Raw genomic sequence first — 23586 nt, 5'->3', positions numbered from 1 at the left:
TTACTATGTTCTATTTAGTCCTGTGTTTCAATGATGCAGAGAAGCCCAGAGGCATTGGCATGGCCAGTATCAACTCCCTGATGGGCTTCATGGAGAGAAGAAGATGTGCATCTGTCCAACTTTTTCCTGCTGTGGTGCTCTGGATAACAATAAAACTCAGGTCATCTAGACAGTTCAACTAATTTATTATAAGTATAAAATTTCAACCACGTGTTAAAATTTTAAGTGTTATACATAATAGTGAAAATACAGAAAAATTGGAACCATACCACAATTTTATTGAACTCCTAGGCACTTTTCATATATATATATATGCCATTAGGATCCTATGAGGTAATTATCACATAACAAGTGCCCTAATAATGATGGGGGAAACCAAAGATGGTAGAGTCAAAACCTAAGCCAAAATTTTCCTTTCGAGAAATTGAAAGCACAGCGTCAATATATGTATGTCAATGATGCATCATCACAAGACTAGAAGATGAACTTTGCCTGGACCCAGCAATCATATGAACTAATGTGCTGTGTGTGTATTGTGTGGTGTTAACACAAAAGTGGACACGTGCTGTCTCAGAAATACACATGGCATGCATGATGTTATTCCATCATATGAGAGACCTGAAAAGAAACTGACACAATTCAAGGTGACTTGGGCTTCCTCTTCCTCATCCAATCAATATCCCCTCACTAGAGTGACCTCCTGACTTAGTTAGAGAACTGTACCAATGAGGCTGTACGTATGTTTATTCATGACTTTTCTTTGCCTCTCACAGAAAAGTAGATAGAAAATTGGGGTTCAATGCCTGCTGACCAAATGTATGATGTTTAAACAAATTTTCATTCATCCATGCTATCAACTGCACAAGTAAGGCTGTCTGAGAGACAAAGGAAGACAGCATGCTGCCAACAATAGCCAAAACTCCAAAAATATCAGTCAGTTTTAGTGTTTACAGAATAGACAGCTACGCTGTTGTGATTTTTGATAGTTATCAAAAAATGTGTTTCTGGAGATTATGGTTAGAGGTTGTCTGCCAAGATGATGAATTGCATAATCCCCACCATCTATATACTTCAGTAGGTCTGACAGAAAGGAGGGCTGACTACCCATGATGCCTTCGGTATCTGTTGGAAATGAAGCTGAGTTGCCAGTGGAAAATGTGGCCCAAGACTATTCCTGAATGTATCTTAGTGGTCATCCTTATAGCCCCACCTCTCTCCCTGCCCCACACACATCACGATGAACAACATCTTTCTGTTGAGTAGGGTGTTGAACAGAAATGGTAGCAGGGTGCCAGAGCTAGTGTTAAACCATCCTTCCATGCATAGCGCTGGAGGTCTGTACTGCTGAAAATGGAGCCTGGAGTCTGACAGTTAAACTGCTCTAATTAGGTAGTTTGGGGATGAATAAAAGAACTGGAAGATTAGGTAGGCTTGGAGTATATGTGTGGCATTTGGGGTAAGAAATAAGACATAGCCCTCACTCCAACTCTGTAGATTGTCTCACTCTGCTCTCCCAGGGATGAGAAAATGCTCTTGCACCCCAAACTGAAGAAGACATTGCACCCCCAGAGTGAAGAAGATATCAATAACCTGTCTGGCAATTTCTCTCCTTTTGTTCTCACTCTGTCTCATCCTCTGACTTTCCTCCCTTTCCTACACATTCCAAACCCACATTTGAATTAAGAAATGTAAGAATTTATGTTCTTATAACAACAAAACTTTGGGTCATCTAATCTCTCCTTGTTTTGTTTTGTTTTTTCTTCTTCTTCTTTCAGAATAGATATGATTTTCACTCCTGGACCTCCATCCACTCCGAAACATAAGAAGTCTCAAAAAGGCTCAGCATTTACCTACCCATCCCAGCAGTCTCCAAGGTGGGGCATGTGGTTTTGAACTGTTGAACTGTTGAGCACAAGGCCTGTGCAGTTTATCTATCCCCCAGTCCCAGCCTGGGTCTTTTACATGGGTGTAGTTGCCCTCCCTCAAATGAAATAAACAGAGAGTTGGAAGGCTGATTCAAGTTGTGACCATTTGAAAATCCTCTGGGCAGATAACTTCCTGCTCCTATTCCAAGAACACATAAATGATACTTATTTTTATGGTTTTTAGAATAGGAAATAACCAGTTTTCTGGCTATAAAGCAAGAAGAAATCCATGAGTTTTGTTGAAACAGTTATGTTAGTGGAGCATAAGCATTCTTTGTCAGCTCATTCGCGTTCTCCTGTACAGTGCCCTGAGGGTCAACTGATATCCCTTCCAAAAGTGAGAGAAGGCATTCAGATGCCAGGGCCTCTAACAGCACTGTAAATCAGAGAATTCTCACTGCAAAATATGTTTTAAATTTTTGAGCAAGTATTGTTCTTTGTAAAGTCAATTTTTTGCATTTGCACCTCTTTTCCCCAAAACATCTTTAAGGCAAACAAGACAAGTGAGTGATGAACTATTGTGCACTTTCTTCTTAGAAGGAAGCTTTTTGGGGTGAAAGAAGGTGTCTTCAGCCTTGGGCTTGGCATGAAAAAAGGAATAGCAGGACCCAAGGCTGCTGATTTTCCTAGTGGGACTAACTGTTCCAATGTTCTGTTGTAGCTAATGTTAACAAAGAGAGCCCTGATTTCATATCATCAATTTTTAAATAAATATCTTTTAGATAATTTAATTAGTTAATTAATTTGGAGTCTTTGGAGGTATTAGTTTGACTTTTGTTTTGGGGACAGTGTCTCACTACATAACATAAACTGGCCTCAAACTACGTATCCCATACTGGTCTTAAACCCACTCCAGTCCTTCTTCTTTGGGATTGCAGGCATGAAAAACTAGAGTCAACTAACAATTTCCTCATTTTTGAGATGGTGTTTGGGGATATTTTAAGAGGTTTTTCAGAGTCCAGTGCGGTAGATCACACCTGTAGTCCTGGCTCTTGAAAAATGGGCATGGGAAAGATCTTGAGTTTGAGAGTAACCTGGGGTAGAAAGGAGATCCTGTCTGAAAACAAAGAAAATTAATATTTATGTGGCCCATTTCCTATGAATTCTCACATGTAGTGTTCTAGCAGACCTCCAAGGCGGGCTCTTTACATCACTCATATCATATATAATAAGAGTGATGTTGGAGGGAGGAGACCACTTGTTTCCAAGCTGCCCAACTGCTTAGACCTGAAAATAATCACACAGAAAATTAATTAAATCACTGCTTGGCCCATTAGTGCTAGCTTCCTATTTGCTAACTCTTATATCTTAATTTAACCTATCTCTATTAATCTGTGCATCACCACAACGTCATGGCCTACCAGCAAAGCTTCAGTGTATCTGTCATCTGTCTCCTGCAGCGGCTCCATGGCTTCTCTCTGACTCCGCCTTCTTCCACCCAGCATTCAGTTTAGTTTTCCCCACCTAGCTAGGTTCTGCCCTGTTATAGGACCAAAGCAGTTTCTTTATTCGTTAATGGTAGTCAAAGCATACAGAGGGAAATCCCACATAATAGTGACACAAAGAGATATTAATTCCTGAAGTCATAAAACTAGTAAGAGAAAGTGTCTGGTTTTGACAGAAGATTGTAACTATTAGAAACTTGTCTCATGAGAATTTGTAATGTAACCAAACATTTGCCCAGAAAAATAGGTGAAAGGACACTCAAAATTTTCCCATGCTCACTAATGAATTTTAATTAAACATCAAATTGAATGTGCCTATGCAGGACAAATAAAACACAATGGGCCGGGCGGTGGTGGCGCACGCCTTTAATCCCAGCACTCGGGAGGCAGAGGCAGGTGGATCTTTGTGAGTTCGAGACCAGCCTGGTCTACAAGAGCTAGTTCCAGGACAGGCTCCAAAGCTACAGAGAAACCCTGTCTCAAAAAGTAAAAAAAAAAAAAAAGCCGGGCGGCGGTGGCGCACGCCTTTAATCCCAGCACTCGGGAGGCAGAGGCAGGCGAATCTCTGTGAGTTCGAGACCAGCCTGGTCTACAAGAGCTAGTTCCAGGACAGGCTCTAAAACTACAGAGAAACTCTGTCTCGAAAAACCAAAAAAAAAATAAAATAAAATAAAATAAAATAAAACACAGTGGGCTGGATGTAGCACGAGGCCACTAATTTTTGAAATTTGCTTCAGTTGAAGACTGTTCAGATGAAGAAATAACTTAGAGACAACAGCATAGGAGAGCAAAAAAAATCAGCTGTCAGGAGAAAGTCCAACTCGAATGAATTTTAGCAACAGAAAGTGTCTCTGAAACATCCCATCTCCACATGGTATAAACATAACGGAATGAACTAGAATTTATGCAGCTCATAACTGTACATAAAGAGAAAATACAACCTTCCCCTCATTCCTGGTTCCTGCCAACATCATTCCAGCAATGTTTTCCGGATTCAGTTGGTGTTTGCCATTCTAAACAAAATGGACCAGATGAAATGTGTGTCCAAACTCCACATAATTTCAGAGATGAGACAGTTGCTCCTTCATCCCCACAGGGTAAAAGCTCTGAGATTGAAAGGTAAAGGAATTTAATTTAAAGGAATAAACACTCTAGGCATTTTTAGATACTTGATAAACCTCAACACAGCAAAGCCTCCTTTACCACAACTTCCTGTTTGTTTTCATATCTCCCTGCAGGGAAGGTAAGCATGTGACCCATAGTCCTGACTAAGCATGTCAAAATAACCCCCCTTTGTCAGCATGTGTGAGAACCATGGTCCCCCAACTTAGACTGACTTTTCATGGTGAAAATGGATGCAGTGATCTTATGGAATTTTGGTTTTTCCTTAGGAATGAACCATATGTAGCCAGGGCAGCCACATCAGAAACTGAAGACCAAAGCATGATGGGGAAGTTTGTAAAAGTTGAAAGACAGGTAAGCCTCACCAAAGCGATAATATGTAAACTTATTTTCTTTTTTATATTTATTTATTATTTTATGTATATAGTGTTTTGCCTGAATATATGTATATGTATCACGTGCATGACTGATTCCTGCAGAGGTCCCTGGAACTAGAGTTATAGATGCTTATTAGCCACCATGTGGATCCTGGGAAGTGAACCCAGGTCATGCATAACAACAACACTTGCTCTTAATTGCTGAGCCATCCTTCCAGCTCCATAGAACTTATTTTCAGATTCCATTTTATTCATATGGAGATAAGGCATAAGAAATATCACCTACCAGTATAAAAACTATGGAAATTAATTCCCTAGTTTTGCTTTTACTGGCTGGATGATCAGCTGCAAGTTAATTGCTGTTTTGAACCTCTGGTTTGCTTGTCTGTCAAACAGGGAATTAAATACATCATAAAGTTGGCGTGAGGAGTAAATGAGTTGACTCGTGGGAATTACTTAGAATGTTAGCTGTGTGCAGTGAATAGTCAACAGCTGGTCAAGGCTGTCCACCGCATGCTTCATGGTCGCCCCTTAACAGATATTAGCTCTCTGCCCATCGTTTCATGTTCCTTTCTGTTCTCTTTTGCTCTAATCCCAATCTGTGGGTAACCTTCATGAGGTGGCCTAGCAGGGGGCCAAGTTATGGGAAGGGCCATTCGGAGTACCAAGAGAGGCTTACTACACTATACCCCATGTAGTTCATTTCTGTAGTTCACTAGATAAATGACTCTATCATTTCCCTCCAGGACTCTTATCAATCCTTTTATCCATCCCCTAAGACTAGATCCATGTAGGGTAAATGGAAGAAAATCTCAGTGATTGGCCTCTTGCTTCTTATTTTTTAATTTTAATCTATAATCCCTGTTCTCACATGTACTGGCTCTATGACCTTTCACAAATTGTCATCTCTCTGGTCACTGCTTCATCACCTGTGAAGTAGACATTACAACAGCCTTCACATTGTAAGGTTGTGACAATTAAGTAAGTCAGTAAAGTACATAAAATAAAGTTGCATAGCTTCTGCCAAAGTGTCCCTTAAACCTATGGCTTAGATGAACCTTATCTGTGACCTGTCCCAACTCTCACAACCTCATCTTTCCAATGAGGTTATTTCCTTACCTGATTTGGTGAACTGAGCTATCTGAGGGGGAATATCACATGCAACAATGCACACAGTTGTGTATATGCACAAATGTTAATCATCAGGGAAGAAACATCTCTATTACACATAGATGCGCACACACTTGTACATTCGTGCTGATAAACATTCAAACTTAAGAATGCCATAACCAAAGCAGAAGCAGCTTCCATCATTGCCTGAGGTCCCCTATTGGGTCTCTAGGTTTGTAAAACTCCATCAGTGCTGACACTGGCCTCCAGAACTTGCCCTATCAGGTATTAAATAACAGACACTAATAACCATATGCTTGCATATGAGGAAAGCCTCAAAAAACAAGAACTCCACTCCTTCACTGAGTTAGTAGTATCGCCTCTTCCAGGGGAGGACAATGAAAGCCTGGAACACTTACTTAATCTCAGCCTGTCTGTGGGATTATGGTCTTTGACTCCAGGTGACCTCTTGTCTGTGTATTTCTGCATGGGTGTTGATATATTCATGAGACCTTCTAGCAGACATCATGGAGTCATTTAGCGCTGCTGTTATTATTGAGATCTGCAAAGCATCGCTTCTGAGAAGCAATGGCTAAGGGACGGTGATCCTCATTCCCTGAGGAGCAGTGAATCCAGGTGCTTATGTTTTCCAGGTTCACGACATGGGGAAGAAACTGGACTTCCTTGTGGACATGCACATGCAGCACATGGAACGCCTGCAGGTCCAGGTCACGGAGTACTATCCGACGAAGGGGGCCTCCTCCCCAGCAGAAGGGGAGAAGAAAGAGGACAACAGGTATTCTGATTTGAAAACCATCATCTGCAACTACTCAGAGACAGGCCCCCCAGACCCACCCTACAGCTTCCACCAGGTGCCCATCGACAGAGTCAGCCCCTATGGGTATTTTTCACGTGACCCCGTGAACCTGAGCCAAGGGGGACCCAGTTCGACAAAGGCTCAGCCCACCCTTCCCTCCTCGGGAAGTACATATGCAGAGAGGCCCACAGTTCTGCCCATCTTGACTCTTCTGGACTCGTGTGTGGGCTACCACTCGCAGACAGAACTGCAAGGCCCCTATTCGGACCGCATCTCACCCCGCCAGAGACGCAGCATCACTAGGGACAGTGACACGCCTCTGTCCCTCATGTCCGTCAACCACGAGGAGCTGGAGCGGTCTCCAAGTGGCTTCAGCATCTCCCAGGACAGAGATGATTATATGTTTGGCCCCAGTGGGGGATCGAGCTGGATGAGAGAGAAGAGGTACTTGGCTGAGGGGGAGACGGACACAGACACAGACCCCTTCACGCCTAGTGGTTCCATGCCTATGTCATCCACTGGGGATGGCATTTCGGATTCCATATGGACCCCTTCCAACAAGCCCACTTAGAAGGGGTCACTGGATGACTCCTGGTACTGTAGACAGACTTTGTACAGCTCACTTACTCTCACGCCTAGCACTTACAATGGTGTAAGTGGCTGTGCCAAGCGCATGCATGTGCGCGGTGGCCCCCCCTACAAGCAGGGGCTTCTCACAGCCTTCTTCCTCCCTGTGTCACTGCAACAGAGTCGCTTCCTTTTCAGCATGGTTTGCATGACTTGACACTATATAAACGGCACTGTTAGTCTCTTCTAGATACACATTTATCTGCTCTTCTTACTTTCAATCATGATCGAACAAGTACAGGGAGACTTATTGGTGAGCTGTGCTATTTGTTTGGTTGGCTGGTTTGGGTTTTGATTTGGATAAACTGAGAGCAGAGTTTAAGTTATTTCTAGGCTCACTTCCCCTTTGTGTAAAAATGCTCCAGTTAAATCAACTGTTTTCTTAAGCAAGGAAATAATTTTCTCAACTAAAACATACAGTGCATTCCAATGAGGCTGTCTACTGAGCAAACAGGAGGACAGGAACAAGATAGTAAATCAACACCCAAAGCCAAGATTTTGGAAATTGTTTCACTAATGGAAGGCTGGTAAAATTATTTAAACACTCCCGAAGGGACATGGTCTAGTGTTTTACAGTACTTTGCCTCAGTTTCCTCATCTGTAAGATGTTGGTGATCCAAAATATAACATCACACGTGTTTTGGGTTGTTGAGGAGAAGTCTTACATATATACCACAAACACAGAAAAATAGTTCCCAATTTATGTAGCCAAAGATAATGAAATTTACCAGAAGTGGGGTGCCCCCTCTAGGCAGGAGTTGTATTTCACGTCTTCAAAATAAGATTCCAACCCACTCTTCTGCCTATGTACTTGAATCCAAAGTGGAAATTAGAATCAAGAGCGATTATCTTTCCAAGTCCTCTATTTAAAAGCGGGACATTTGGGCACAAGCCAAGTGACATTCCTAGAGACACTTGGTTGTCATGTGTAGAGTAAGGACTCAAAGCCTCTGCCTGGAGATGACTCACTCCTTGCCTGAGTTTCCCCTCCCACTATCCCATTTGCACACTGGGATGCAGAAGTCGTGCCGAGACACCAGCACTCTTTATCCATGAGATATAATCTCCACTCTTATTCAAAGAGAGGAGGATATCTATTTTGAGTGCAAAGCACGGTCACGTGATGCTTTGTAAGTGGGATCCAGGGTGGGGAATACACACTAGTTATGAATATGCAAATAGGGAGAAATCCCAGAATCATTCACTTTTACTCCCCGCCCCCCAGATTTTTAAAATGAAAATACTAGAACCACCCAAAATCAAAAGAGCTGCTAGAGTGTCAGCCAACAGCCTAGAGATCCCTGCCCTACTGCAGGAGGATGGATGCTAAGCACAAGCCACCCTGTGGCCTCCTGGGAGGTATTGCTACATGCTGCAAACCTCTGATCAAAAAGGTTGGACTTTGGCTACTCTTGCTAGATCACTGCGCCACATTACTAGTGTCTCAGTCTTCTCATGTATCAAAACACTGGTTTTAAATCATTGCCATGGTGACCATTAAGGTGATAAAAAATACCCTAAATATGTGTTTATATGCCAATGCTGTTGTTGTGTTGTCAAGATCCATAGATACCATGGCAGACATCTGGCTGATGGTCTCATAAACTCCTGATCCTAGGTCTTGCCCAGTGCTGGGTATAGATCCTCAGCAATTGATTTCTTTCAACCCACATGCTGAGATTGGTCCTGTACAAACTGCTGAGAATAAGTAATGATGAAAGCTTGTCCTATGGTATAGGTACTTAAATCCCAATCTTTCAATTCCACAAACTATGGCAAGCACTGAGAATGGTAAGGAATAGCTTTCATGGATGGTATCATGAATGGATATATGGGTAATGACCTTTAAGTTCATGGCAGGCAATATATTAATATAGTCACACACATAGGATGCAAACCCTTGTGGTTTGCAAACTGACTTTCTGACAATCTGAAAGACAAAGGCTGTGGCCCTGTCTTTCCAGTTCTTTCAGTGTGACTTCAGTGGTGCCACTGGGGCTATAAAAAAAACTTACACCTCTTCCAAGGGACTTGGTTCTTGAATCTGACTTTCCTAGAATTTTTTCCATCAGAAATAGCTGTACTCTCTAGCACCAAATATATGCTACCCTTCTTTATGTGCATGAGATTGGGGCGGAAGTTAGAGAAAAATATTACCATGTGATTTTTTTTCCTAACGTATTCACATTCCTTCAGAACTTCCTAGCATCAATATGTTACACGTGGATGCATTTCTTCAGGAGTTCAGTGGAGTTCTTGGTCAAGAATTCTGTGAACAGAAGCTTGCATTTATTTTGCAAGCAAGCTTATAAGTAAGCAGTCTTGTTTTCCTGATTCAAAATCAGAGGGGCAGAAATTAGTTTTGTATTGATTATCAGCTTAGCAGATGTCAATTGTCTGTATCAGATAGGCACAGCCAAATACATAGTGTGTAAAGGACTGCTGTGGAGAGCCCATCTAAGAGAACAAACAGGAAGAAGATGATCTGGAGTCCTTCTACCGTGATATTCTTTTATAGAATTCTAGACCAGCGAACACAACCTACTCATCTAAACCTGTTGGTACATTGCCTGGTCACCATGGCTAGCACTGAGGATGCAGAAGTTCTAGTCCTGAGACTGAAATGATGGTGTATGTCCCATGAAGATCTTTTGTAAATCAAGAAAAAAAATAATCTAATGACAGAATAATCCTAAAGCATTGGATAACATGTACCAAAAATCATACAAGTAACTCTGCAGCTTGCTGAGGAAATCCCAGCAGTTTTTGCAGAAACCTAGAAATACCGACAAGGCAATTCCATCACAAGAACTGGAAATAGTTTTCTCAGGTAAAAGGATAGTCTCATTTTATGTATTTGGCTGCAATGCTTTAAAATATAGTACATTTAAATTTTTAAGAAGTAGGGCTGGAGGTATAGCTCAGTGGTAGAGTACTTGCCTACCGTACAGAAAGTTCTGGCTTTGATTCTTAGCATGGCACAACACACACACACACACACACACACACACACATTTGGGGGATGTATCTTAGCAAGATAAAAATGAATGAGAGGAATCAATGCTAGTTAAAAGGTAATTATATTGGGCTGAATAAAAGTCAGTTTAAGTATAAGTTTGATTATTAAATATTATTATACAGGTAAATGCTAAAAACATACAAAAACTGAAATTGTGGGAGAAAAAGAAAATATTGAATTGAGAAAACTCCTCAATAACTATTTTTAAAACTTAGAATTCAGACTTACTAAATATGACACTGATGTTTTGAAATCTTGTTTTGATGAAGTAAATAGAAAATACCAAAGTATATAGGTAAAACCAAACTAATTAACCAACAATTATGCATATTATGTCTTTTCTGTACAAAGCAGTTCCTAGACATCCTAACTCAAGCGTAAGCACCCTTTGAAAACACGGCATAGAAGAATCTACTCACAATTTGCCAAAATAATTCTCATAATTTTATGCTACTCTGAGAGTGTAATAAATAAGTATTCACTTGGTTATTCATTTAGCAAGATTTATGAGGTACCACTGAACACCAAGGATTGTGCAACAGAAATGCAGAGACCAGGAATCTGGTTTCTGTTATAAGAAATGATCCTTTTAGACTTTTCCTACCTGATTTTGTATCTGCAGACAACTGTCCACTAATAAGAATGCCTCCCAGGGGGGGGGGGGGAGAATTGGAAGTTCAACACAGAAGAAACTGGAAGCAAAAGCACTGAACCAAAATGATGATGATCCTGTCGCCTCAGGGAAGGCAGAGATCATTGAATGGGAAATTTACTTTTGGGTTCATCATTTCGGACTCTATAACACCAAATACGTGATGTAAACGTGTGGGCTCTGAGAAAGGTTCCTGGAGAAACTAGCCTCCATATCCCTGCTGCACTGGAGGCCTGGCAAGTAGCTGAGGCATCTGTTTCACCATATTGACCAAAAATGCCTTGGTACAGGTCATGGCATAACATCTATTCGAAAAGAAGGAAGTCACTTTGCCAGGGAGAACCTGCAGATCAAAATCCTTGAAGGAAAGAGAAGAAATGACCTCGGAAGTCAACTTTACTTTTGACAAGGCTGCCGCATAGACCCTGATTCCCACAATACATTGCTACCGCAGATGATGCTGCATTGAATAGACCCTCTTCGGTTCTCATGAATATGTTCCCAAGGCACCCAGGACCACTGATATTTTCATTGCTTTAGAGTTTGGGGGTATCTTTAAGAATTTATCTTCACTTGTCTTGAAAAGCATGCTGTTGCCAGCATGAACTTTAACCTACATATGCTTTCTGCATCCAAAAGAAATTCAAAATTCTCATGCTGCTTTTACCCTGTTCATAACTGAGCCGTCTGTACCCTAAACATGGCAGCAGATAGCAGCTCAGTAGTTGCCAGCTTCAGCAATGTTAGAGACTAGAATACTTGTGAAGCTTTCATAGGTTTTGAAACCATGGAGTGATGATGATAGCATCAAACAAATGAAAGGATATTGAGATGACTTGTATAAAAATTTGAGTTTTGAGACATTCAGAACTATTTCATTCTATTTCCAATTTCACTTGAGACAATCAACTCTGTATAAAGCCCTTAGTACAGTAACTGGACTGTACCAAACTGTCCATGATTATCCGTGTCTGTTTTTACAGTATGTGTACACTCCATAACACTGATTACTAATATTACCTATGGACTCTTATGTTTACAACAGAAAATATTTTTTTAGAAAAAAAAGAAGCTGGTGGAGATATAATTCAAATTATTGCATGATAAAACCAGGCATTTTTTTTTTCAGTTGCTCTTTAACCATGTACCTGTCTGCAGCATGATTGGTTTTTTTTTCCCCCATCACAATGTAGAAGTTAAGGAATACTGGAAGGAGCATTAGGAATGCTGGTTCTCGGTAGGTATGTGCTGAAAGTGCTGTTGAACAGAGTGCCAGATGTAGCCATATTCTCTTTTCAAAACTACTTATAGGAGATATAGACAAAGAGAAACTAATTAAATATGAAAGGAAAGTCAATTGTGGCCTGATGGCTACCAGTAGCACCCTTTCCGTGAATGGGACATCTTCAGGAAAAGGCTCCGAACTTGTTCTGATTCTTCCCTTTGGATGTGATTTCAGACTTCCGTGGTCTCATATCTCTGATCCCTCTAGGATCAGATGTACTTGCACAGAATTGAGGAGATACAATTTCACAGACTGTAAAATGCTCAGAGCAAGACCTTGGTCACCCATATTTTTTTAGGACAGGGCATAAATGCTCAGAGGACAGGGACCTTAACCAGGTCTCATGATATTGAAAATAAAGATGAAGTAGCGGAGTGAACCGAGATCTCTGGTCTCCTTACCCTGGTCCAGATGTTGACCCCAGAAGATAAATGACAATTTCCTGCCTCTCTTGAGAAACAGCTGAACCAGAAATAATTTTTGAGAGCATCACCCTAGGGGACTCTAGAATAGGACTGATGTTTCCAAGTCCTGAAGATGTCCCTTCTTCTGAATATCTCATCATCAAAGGACCCAGAGAAACCTTGTGTTGTTGAGTATAGTTAGGTAAAGACAGAAGAATACCCTTTCAACCATGTCCATGACTACTGTCCCCCATGTCTCTTATTGTGCCAAGATTGGACACAAGATTTATCCATCCCATGGACTCATTCAGCTCCACTCATACCTTGAGTTGTATCGTCAGAGAGAGGTCCAATGAATGAGACTTCTCTATAGATGTGATTTACGTAGGACCTGATTTCTTTGGGAATCTGACATGCCACAAGCTTCCAGTTCTACCAAAGGTGACGCTGTGTACCAGAGTATCTTGGTTTCATCTGAGCATGCCTGGTTCTTCTCCCTTTACCCCGGGGGATCCCCATGCTTGCCATTTCATAGGCAGACACTTTGGGCCCTTGTCAAAAACTTCCTACAATCAGTTCTGATTAAAATATAGCATGTCTGTATAACTGTGATAACACCTTAGGGAATAAACTGGTCTTCATGACTCATGTGCAGATCGCTAGAGTGTCCACTTGGGCTGTGGTTAGATTTGCCAGAATTTGACAGTGTTCCGCCAGAATTTGGATGAAACCCATTGGTAAGACAGGCTGTGTTAGTGATCCTGTGTTGGCTGATCCAAAGCTCCTGAAGGAATCGAAGAGAAAAGTGGCACATTATTGGATGGATTTCTTTGACTGCATTATTTTAACAATTGTCATTCTGCCTGAGTCTTTTTTCTTCTTAACAGCATTCCTCTTGGATTGAAGTAAGTGCTAGGAAAATTAGTAATTTTTATCATAGTAAAAAAAATGCAAAACAAAACAGATCAATGTAACCTAAGAATGGTTTAAGTTAATTAACCACACCTAGCCGAGTACTTAGGAATACACCAACTAAAATTGGAAACCTAAGAGTTCTAAAAAACAAAAGTTTGGTTTCAAGGCTCTGTTCTCTAACTCTGTCCACAAAACTGAGGTCTGGGATAGGAGAACGGTTCTCACTAAGTTCTTAGAAGTTGCAGGCATGAGATACAACTTCGCTATATTGCCTGCATGTGGCATCCTTAATGCAAACCCACTTGGGGGCTGTTATTGGTTGCACAGAAATTGAAGCTGAGAGAAAGACAGCTGCCTAGATGTCACATATTACAAAAGAAAGATCCTGGATTTTACACAAAACCATGAACCTCAGAAGCTTATCCTATCCCTGCCTCTACACCAATTCTCCCAGGCAACAGAACTGGTCCCCGGTCAGTCTTCATGGTCCCCAAGAAGACATTTCCCTCCTCTGTGCAGTCAGCTTTTCAGCGAAATGATCCTGCGCCCACCCAAGCTCCCAAGAGAAGAAAGGTGACTGTGTCAGCTGCCCGCTGCTAGGCAGCAGGTCCTTTGAATGTTTTCACAATTCAGCTGTCAGAGGCAGAAAATGATGCCACATAAATTATTCACAGGGTTCACATTGGAGTCCATTAGCCCTTGGAGTTTGGTGGCCACAGATATTCCCACAAAACACCCTTTGTTCTGTGTCCCCCCCCCCCCCCAGATCCTCTGTCACTGTGTTTATCTGAATGAGCTCAAATGTGCCCCAGTGTCAGCCGGCTGTCATCTTCTGCCTCTAGACTGCATCTTTATTTTAGGGCTCTGAAATATTGTGCAGACACAAACTAGCCTTTAGAACGTGTTCTCTGAGAAGGCAAACGGGCAAATCAATTGTGTCTCCATTTCTCAATATTAAGAGAACAGGAATCTGCATGGACACCAAATGGATCTCCTAACAGGGACGTTCTTTACCCCCCTCTGAATCCAGTTCCAGGGAATGGGAGATCAGCTTCAAGCCTCGGCCCTCCCTGGGGGCTAAGCAGAGGATTTGGACAGCCCTTCAATCAAACAGCAGGTGTAAACTGTTAGAGAGAGAACCTGTGCCAGGTTCCGAAAAGCCTATTTAGGATGGATGCACATTTTCAGATTTGCCAGTCCTTCCTGTTTTAAAGAGAGAAAAACAATCTCTCCCATGCTGATGGGCTATGAATTTTATCCCTCCCCCCTTCCTAATGTAGCAGTGATGGGAAACACCTACTGTGGAAGAACAAATTGAGGTTTCCAATGATATGAACAACTGTATTTGATTTTAGCTTGTATTTTTCTTTCACCCCCTTTGATGGCATAGAATTCTGGTGCCTTGCTCCCTGGATTTGTCTCTGTGCTATGAGTAGGCTCTCCACATTCTGGCTTACACGGGAACACAACTATTCCACAAGTGCCCTTTAGTGCTCTTTATAATATGGTTTCCTGTAATTTTTAAACTGTATGTGTAATTTATATTCTGATTCTGTCCAATATTTGACAACTTTAATGGGTTGATTTCCATATATATATATATATTATGCAAACAATTCTTACCTGATTTTTTATGTTCTATCTCAAGATCAATAAAGATTGCACCACTTATTAATAAGCAGATGTTCCAATGATTCTGTGAAAAGTGTCTCAGAAATGCTTCGGAATGGCTCTTCTAGGGCTGAATTACTGAGGGTCAAAGGCACTGTTGGTGCTGCAGAGAAACCCTACAAATACTCATGGCCAAACACAGCAAAGATCTATTTCTGGTCCAAATGGAATTCCACTGTCGACTGTCTCAATGCTTACGAGTGATTCAAAGATTTAGGATACTTCTAACACGGACTATACTTATTCTAGCATGGAATAAACCCAGTTATCTCCAGCCACCAAGCCCAGCCAGGAAAGGAGAAAATGAAAGAGTCATACCATCCTCTAACTGCCTGGCATTCAATGACTAGTTCTTTCTAGTCACGTTTTCATTGGCCAGATTTTGTCCCATGGTATTGACAAACCTGCAATGGATATTGGGATTTGTAGTCTTCAGTAGAGCTCAGCCTGAAGAACTGGTGTTAATGCTAAAATGTTCCCCTAGAAGTGACTAAAGTTACAAAAATATGCATGACAGCAATTATTTTGCAGAATTTGGCAAGAATTGTCTTCTTATTGGTGGTATACATATCAATCGTGCCACAAGGATATATGCTCAACTATGTTCATAGCAGCATTGTTTGCCATAGCCAGAACGTGGAAACAACCTAAATGCCCCTCGACTAAAGAATGGATAAGGAAATTGTGGTACATTTACACAATGGAGTACTACACAGCAGAAAAAAATAATGAAATTTTGAATTTTGCAGGCAAATGGATGGAGCAGAAAACATCATTTTGAGTGAGGTAACCCAGACACAGAAACACAATTATCACATATACTCACTCATAAGTGGTTTTTCAACATAAAGCAAAGAAAACCAGCCCACAAATCACAATCCCAGAGAACCTAGACAACAGTGAGGACCCTAAGAGAGACATACATGGATCTACATGGGAAATAGAAAAAGACAAGATCTCCTGAGTAAATTGGGAGCATGAGGACCATGGAGGAGGGTTGAAGGGGAGAAAAAGGCAGGGAGGGGAGCAGAGAAAAATGTAGCACTCAATAAAAATCAATAAAAAGGGGATGAAAACAGATCTAACACAAAAAGAGACACTACAAGACTTTTTTTCATTCAAAATTTCCACTTCCTCCCCTCCTCCCATTCTCCTCCTGCTTCCCCACTCACCCTCCTTCCTCCCCCTCCAGTCCTAAGAGAGTGTAGGGTACTTTGCCCTTCGGGAAGTCCAAGGCCCTCCCCACTCCATCCAGGCCTAGAAAGGTGTGCATCCAAACAAACTAGGATCCCAAAAAGCCAGTACATGCAGTAGAAACAATTCCCAGTGTCATTATTAATGGCTTCTCAGTCAGCCCCCATTGTCAGCCACATTCAGAGAGTCCGGTTTGATCACATGCTCATTCAGTCCCAGTCCAGCTGGATTTGGTGAGCTCCCATTAGATCAGGTACACTGTCTAAGTGGGTGGACCAACCCCTCGCAGTCCTGACTTCCTTGCTCAACTTCTCCCTCCTTCTGCTCTTTAACTGGACCTTGGGAGCTCGGTCCAGTGCTCCCATGTGGGTCTCTGTCTCTGTTTCCATCCATTGCCTGACGAAGGTTCTATGGTGATATTTGAGATATTCATCTGTATGACTATGTGACAAGGCCATTTCAGGCACCCTCTTCTCTGCTGCCCAAGGACCTAGCTGGGGACATCCCTGTGGACACCTGGGATCCCCTCTAAAGCCAAGTTTCTTGCTGACCCTAAAATAGCTTCCTTAATTGAGATATCTTCTTCCTTGCTCCTATACCCGCCCCTCCTCCATCTCAACCCTCCCACTCTCCCAAGCTCTCCCCAATCCTTCCCTTCTCCTTACTCTCTCCCCCCTCCCCTTTCCCCCATCCCTATTCCCATGCTCCCAACTTGTCTGCTTCCATTTTCCAGGAGGATCTATATATGTTTTTCTTTGGATACACCTTATTATTTGGCTTCTCTAGGATCATGAACTATAGGCTCAATGTCCTTTGTTTATGGCTAGAGTCCACTAATGAGTGAGTACATACCATATTCATTTTGGGGGGTCTGGGTTATCTCACTCAGGATAGTGTTTTCTATTTTCATCCATTTGCATGCAAAATTCAAGATGTCATTGTTTTTTACCACTGAGTAGTACTCTAATGTGTATATGTTCCACACTTTCTTTATCCATTCTTCTATTCTTCCATTGAGGGGCATCTAGGTTGTTTCCAGGTTCTGGCTATTACAAATAATGCTTAATTTATGATACAGAATATGCTTTAAGATATAGAAAAGAATAAAACCAGAGGCTTCTTTTGTAATGATAAAGGCACTATTATACCAACCAAAGATAAGTTGTTATATATTACTATTGCATATTATATTGTTCCTATGTATGTGAAATTAAGAGGATTCACAAAATATATGAAATAGTGAAAGAATTGTAAAGAAAATTATGCAATTCAGAAATAAAACTTAAGATTTTAACATTTAAAAAAGAAGCTAGTGCTAATAGGCCAAGGAGCAATTTAATTAGTAGGTTCTGTGTGGTTATTTTGGTGCTGAGCAGGAACAAATGAACAGGCTCCAACAACACACCCTCCAAAGGGGTCATGACCCACAGGTTGAGAACCCCTGATGAGATATCAGTGCTATAGAAGACTGATAAAAATAGCATGGTTGGATTCCTATTTCTCATAAGAGCACTGTGTCATAAAGGGTATAAGAGATGGACAGGAGAGTAGATGCAGAAAGACTAACAGAAGAGGATGGAGCAGGTGGGCGGAAGAGCATCCTGATGAGCAAAGTCAGTTCTTTGCTTACCCCACAGAATGAACTTGGCTAACACAAGAAGCCCCATTACAAAGGGTCTTGTTTCATCTCTGGAGCTGGACTTTTATTTAAAAGCCTCTCCAAAACTTAGTGCTGTCAGACATAGTGGGACTAAGAACTGCTATCCACCAAGCTCTTCTGGAACATAGGCATTTTGTTTTCTCATCTCATCTGCACGGCAAACCTTCTTTTTTTTTTTTTTTTTTTGAGACAGGGTTTCTCTGCAGCTTTAGAACCTGTCCTGGAGCTAGGTCTTGTAGACCAGGTTGGTCTCAAACTCACAGAGATCCACCTGCCTCTGCCTCCCGAGTGCTGGGATTAAAGGCGTGCGCCACCACCGCCCGGCCACGGCAAACCTTCTTGAGTATGGAACTGTTTTATCCAGCCCATTTTGTAAATTGGAACACTGATGCTGAAAGTTTCATCATTCACCCAATGTCACTGAGGCAGAACCAAAATCTGAACTCAAGATGGCTGATTCCAGAACTTGGATTGTTGGGCATGAATTCATGAAGAACTTTCACCTGAAGAACCATCTGAGAAACTAGATATGGACTACACCAGTTAACATCCATGAATGAAGCCTGCTCACTCAGCCTCTTCCTTTCGCTTCTCCAGCAACTTGAACGTGTGTGGTTGTATCAATCTGGGACTGACTCGGAAGAAACAAGTCACCGTATTATTAGAGAAGTTAAGGTGTGTGAGTGTGTGTGTGTGTGTGTGTGTGTGTGTGTGTGTGTGTTGTGTAGGTGCATGTGTACATGTATGTGGAGGACAAAGGTTGATGTCAGGTGGTTTTCTCAATTGCTCATGACAGTAGTTTTAAGACAGCTCTTTCATTGAACCTGGCACTCACAGGTCTTGGCTAGATTGGCTAGCTGGCATGTCCTGTCCCCAGTTACACACATGCGCCGCTGTGCCTGGCTCTTTTGAAGTTAAGATGTTAATACAGGGATTGTGTTTAAAGATTAGGCCAGGATTTTACCATGGAACAACAGAATTTCCCAAAGCTAGAAACAATGAAGTACCTTTAAACACAAACCTTAGCACTCCTACCCTTACAGGTCCCAGGGAACTAATCTTTGCAACCTACTGGGTTTTGTTTATAGAGCGCCCTCTGAGAAGTTATATGAATTGGACCAAATAATTGTTCCAGGTACACCCAGGAGCCTGCTAGCGTCTAACCTTTGCTGGCTGAAGGTTGTCCTTGGATGTTAAGGGGCACTCTCGAGTTACTCATGCTACAGCTGAATGAACTCCAAGGTGCTGCGACATTAGGTAGAGAAGTGGGGAGACACGGTCAATGAAGGTGGAGAGGATGAGGAACTATACTTAAACTGCCAGTGAACTGGAAGGCAGGCAGAATGTTTATGGGGCAGGCAGTATCAATATGTTGTACACAAGTCCAGTTTCAAATCCTGCTTGCACAAAGAAAACAAAACCACTCCGAGAGTCAAAGGGCGGTGTAGGACAGCTTTAGGCAAGCTGACTGCCATTCTTAACAGAAGGGTACCTAGTGCCTGGAGTCTCTTGGAAAAAGGGCCGTCACTGATGCTGTTAATCTAGGTCAGCATCTAGCTGCAAGGGAAGGACCTATGGACAGCTTGTGGCTATGGGAACATCATGCACCTTGCTGCCATGTGCTCATTCCCCAACAAAACTCTGTCCCATGAGTATCAAGTGCATCTTAGATAGACCTGAAAAATTATAACCCTGAGAAAATCCCTTTCCATCTGCATAAATGGAGCAGTAGCCCTTTCATAGCTTCCCATCCTAGATGCTCCTGGGAATCTGCTATTGTGTCCAAGATTGTATTCCTACAATGAGCACTGACATCCCCACACTGGGGACCTGTAAGATATCTTTCCTAAGAAAAGTATGATTGTCCTGGATCCTGGCCTGACCTCAGGTCTGAAAACATTCGTGGCAGATGGTCTTCTGGTTCTGGCCAGATCAGTCTCAGATGAGTTCAAGGCTAAGGGAATTAGCAGCGGCAGGAGGACAATGGGGGGAAATTGAAGTAACAGGGGTCAAGTCATAGAGGGCTGGTAGGCTGTTAGCTGCTTTTATTCTGAGTCAGCAGGGATTCGGTGCAAGACTTTGAGCCGATGATGATGAGATGTTATTTATATTGAAAATGGCTTCTGTGGCTACTCTACTGAAAATGCCTGAAGGGATCAAAATAGAAACATGGATGTTAGTCAGGAACAGTATCATGTTGGCAACAATTCATATGAAAACTGTGCGTACTTAGAGCAGCTGAGGACTATAAGGACTAGAGAAATGGTTCAATGGGTTCAGTACTTGCTAGGAAAGCATCAAGTTAGACTCACTGAGTTACAGTCTCCAGAACCCATATGAAACTAAACATAATATCACATATCTGTACTCCCAGAATTTCTCAAGGAAAATGGAAGGCAGAGACAGAAGTATCCCCAGAAGCACACAGGCCACCTAGTTTAGAATGCTTGGTGGAGAAAGAACAAGAGCAACAAGAAACCCTGTTTTAAACAAGGGAGAAGGCAAAGACAGACACCTGAGATGTCTCTGGTTTCCCTGTGCATATCATGGCACATGTGTGTTTAAATTCACACAAAGAATGCAAAGTTAAGAAGAGTGTTCAGGGCCAAAGATATACCAATGTTTCTCTATATAGTTTATCATTTTTCAATTTCTCATGAAAATCCTATAAAACCATAAGACATGGTAGAGTCACCTAGCAACCAAGCACAGAGAACAAAAGAAGCTATCTATGGTTTGAGAGTAAGACGATGAGGAGGAACGAGCAAAGTGGACTGACTGTGAACACCTGACTAAAGAAAGCCAAGAGCGTGAACCGTTGAGCAAATCAAGCTCTGGGTATCTCAAGGGAAGTCAGTAGGACCGAGTGCTGCTGAAACGTGTGAGAAGACAAGCAGCCACTTGGAAGTCCTGGGACCCATGCTGGGGTCATTTCTGTTTGCTGTGACTTGAGTTAGAAGAAGTAGAGGGTTGAAGGGTCTGAGTAAATGGAGCCCATCTGAGAGTTGTCACCAGGAAGGACAAGGAAGAGATGGAGAGCTGTAAGGGATGCGAGGACACAAGGAGACATTTGTTTTATTCAAAAAATACAGCATATCTTCATGCTCATGAGGATGAGTTTATAAGGTGGAGAGTGACGGGTGAAGACATAGTCGAACATGTCACACACACACACAGGAATGCATGCACTCACACACAGAAACTTTCTCTAGGCAATCCATGCTGAGGTGACTACAACCTGAAACCCTGGCAGCCAAACAGGAACTGCCAGAGAAAGATTCTGCTAACTTGTCTCACAGCTGAAGCTATATATGGCTTCTGTTTCATCTTTTCTATAAACTGCAGCCTTTTATATAGAAAAAGTAGAGAGAAACTGAGAATTTTTTTCTCTTCCTAGTTTTCACCAAAATTGTAAATAAGCATATTTCTTTTTTATCAGTTCTTCTCTACTTGTTGGGTTTGTTTGTTCATAAAACAGCAAGCATTAGATGTTCGATTTAGCTGTCATTTGGGGTGTTGAACCACAGTCACTACGCTCCCCTGTGGAAGCCCCTGTGAAAGGCAGAATTCTAAAGATACTTATGCCCCTCACCTCAACTATCATACGCTCGCCTTTATTTCACCTGGGCGTTGTGTTTAGCGGATATGCAGGATGGAACTGAAACTGTCCTCCAGAGAGAAAGACACAAAACCTTCTACCTTTCACCTATTAAACTTTAATAACTAAAGGAAAATTTAATAATTAAAGGAATGGACTTAGGGAGAAAGAATTCTGCCAGGCCTGAAACCTTACCTCCCCACAGGAAAGTATCAAGATGTCTCAGCTAAATTTACATGTCTGACCTCAGTTTCCTGTTTTTCTATACATTGCGAGATATTCACAGACATAATGGAGAGGAAGGTAGATTCTTCCCTCTCCCTGGTTTGACTTTCCTTTGCGAATGAATTCCTCTTTTCCTTCATAATTTAGGAAAGCTAAAATGGAGCGTTAGAGCCTCCGTTACCTAAATGTTCAGTAACATAGCTTGTAAGTAAGCACTTCCCGACGCTGTGTGATGCCTCTGCAACCAAACAGCAAAACTCTGTCTGAGTCAGATGAACAGACCACGAACAGCTGAGAGCAATGGTTCTCACCTTCCTGATGCTGCAACCCTTTACCACAGTGCCTCATGTTGTGCTGACCCCCAACCCTAAAATTATTTCATTGCTACTTCATAACTCTAATTTTTCCACTGTTATGAATCATAATGCAAATATCTGATATGCAGGATATCTGATATGTGACCCCCCAAAGGGGTCATGACCCCACAGATTGAGAAGCACTGGCCTAGTGTCATTTCGACCTGGGGTTCAGGTTAGATAAAACTGGACCAGAGATGGTGCTAGGAGCTACGATCTTGGATATGAGCTCCATTGAAGTGAGTAGATCATCTCAGGGTACTAGGAGTCAATACAGTGGATCTGTTTTACATGCATTATATGAATGTCTAGTTTAGAGAGAGTTAACCATCAACGCACTTTCAAGTATGAAGAAATGGGGCGTAGAGGTTAAGTGAATTACCCAAAGTCACACAGCCATGGAAACACAGAAGTGGCTGTGGCTTTTGTTCTTGCTTCCTCTCTTGGGACTGTTATGAGCACAGGCATTGTGTTTCATAGGAAACAACCAAAAGATCAGAAATGCAGACTTCCTAAGCTGTCAGTGGGTAATTTCTAATAAAAACCACTGTGACGATTTGTATGACCCTTATGTCTATACAACAATTCCACACAATAGCCACACTTGTGATCTCTATTCTGTAGGTCAACCAAGTGACCTTGAGGGAACCAACAATCTCCCCAAATAGAGACATCAGGCCTGTAGACCTGGACCCTCACTTGCTTACTGGGATAGTTCTGGATCTAGGGAAATCTATATCATATAGTGGTTTTATCCCACACAAGCCATCAGTCCTGAAATTTGTCTATGTAGTTTTTAATGTCAAAAGCTACTCTTTTGATTTTTCCCCCCAAAACTCATTAAAACTTGATCTCTTTCCTGAGTTTAAAAGTCTTGTGCACAGGGGCAGTTGGCTGGCTTGACTTTCCTGCTCTAGGGTTCTGGCAACCTTGACCTCAGCCTGGCCTCTTCTACAGAAGTCTGATGGCTATGTGCCAGTTGATGCTGGGCCCAAAGACATCCAGGACAGGAAGAGGGACTCATCACCTGCTTCCTTCAGTGCTATCCACGCCCCCGCCCCTCACCCAGTAATTGCTGTCAGGGAAGTTTTCCCATCCCGGGTTGAATCGCGGCTTTGTCATCCAGCTCACAGATTCCGTTCAGCTTATCACACAGGCTTTTTTCTCTGATGGAGATGATCCTC

At 42.0% G+C, this 23586-nt stretch overlaps 1 protein-coding gene across 1 annotated transcript in view; it reads left to right on the top strand.

Moving 5' to 3' along the window:
- Positions 1–7367, top strand: part of Kcnq3 (potassium voltage-gated channel subfamily Q member 3) — a 270990-nt gene extending 263623 nt beyond the window's left edge. Inside the window, exons 13-15 of the mRNA XM_038342986.2 lie at positions 1776–1874; positions 4762–4846; positions 6633–7367. Coding sequence (XP_038198914.1) covers positions 1776–1874; positions 4762–4846; positions 6633–7367 — 919 coding nt within the window. The remainder of the gene's footprint in view (positions 1–1775; positions 1875–4761; positions 4847–6632) is intronic.
- Positions 7368–23586: the final 16219 nt, after the last annotated feature.

The sequence above is a fragment of the Arvicola amphibius genome, chromosome 9, assembly GCF_903992535.2.
Source record: "Arvicola amphibius chromosome 9, mArvAmp1.2, whole genome shotgun sequence".
Taxonomy (NCBI): domain Eukaryota; kingdom Metazoa; phylum Chordata; class Mammalia; order Rodentia; family Cricetidae; genus Arvicola; species Arvicola amphibius.
The sequence above is the reverse complement of the archived record's forward strand: the minus strand, read 5'-3'. Positions and strand labels throughout refer to the sequence as shown.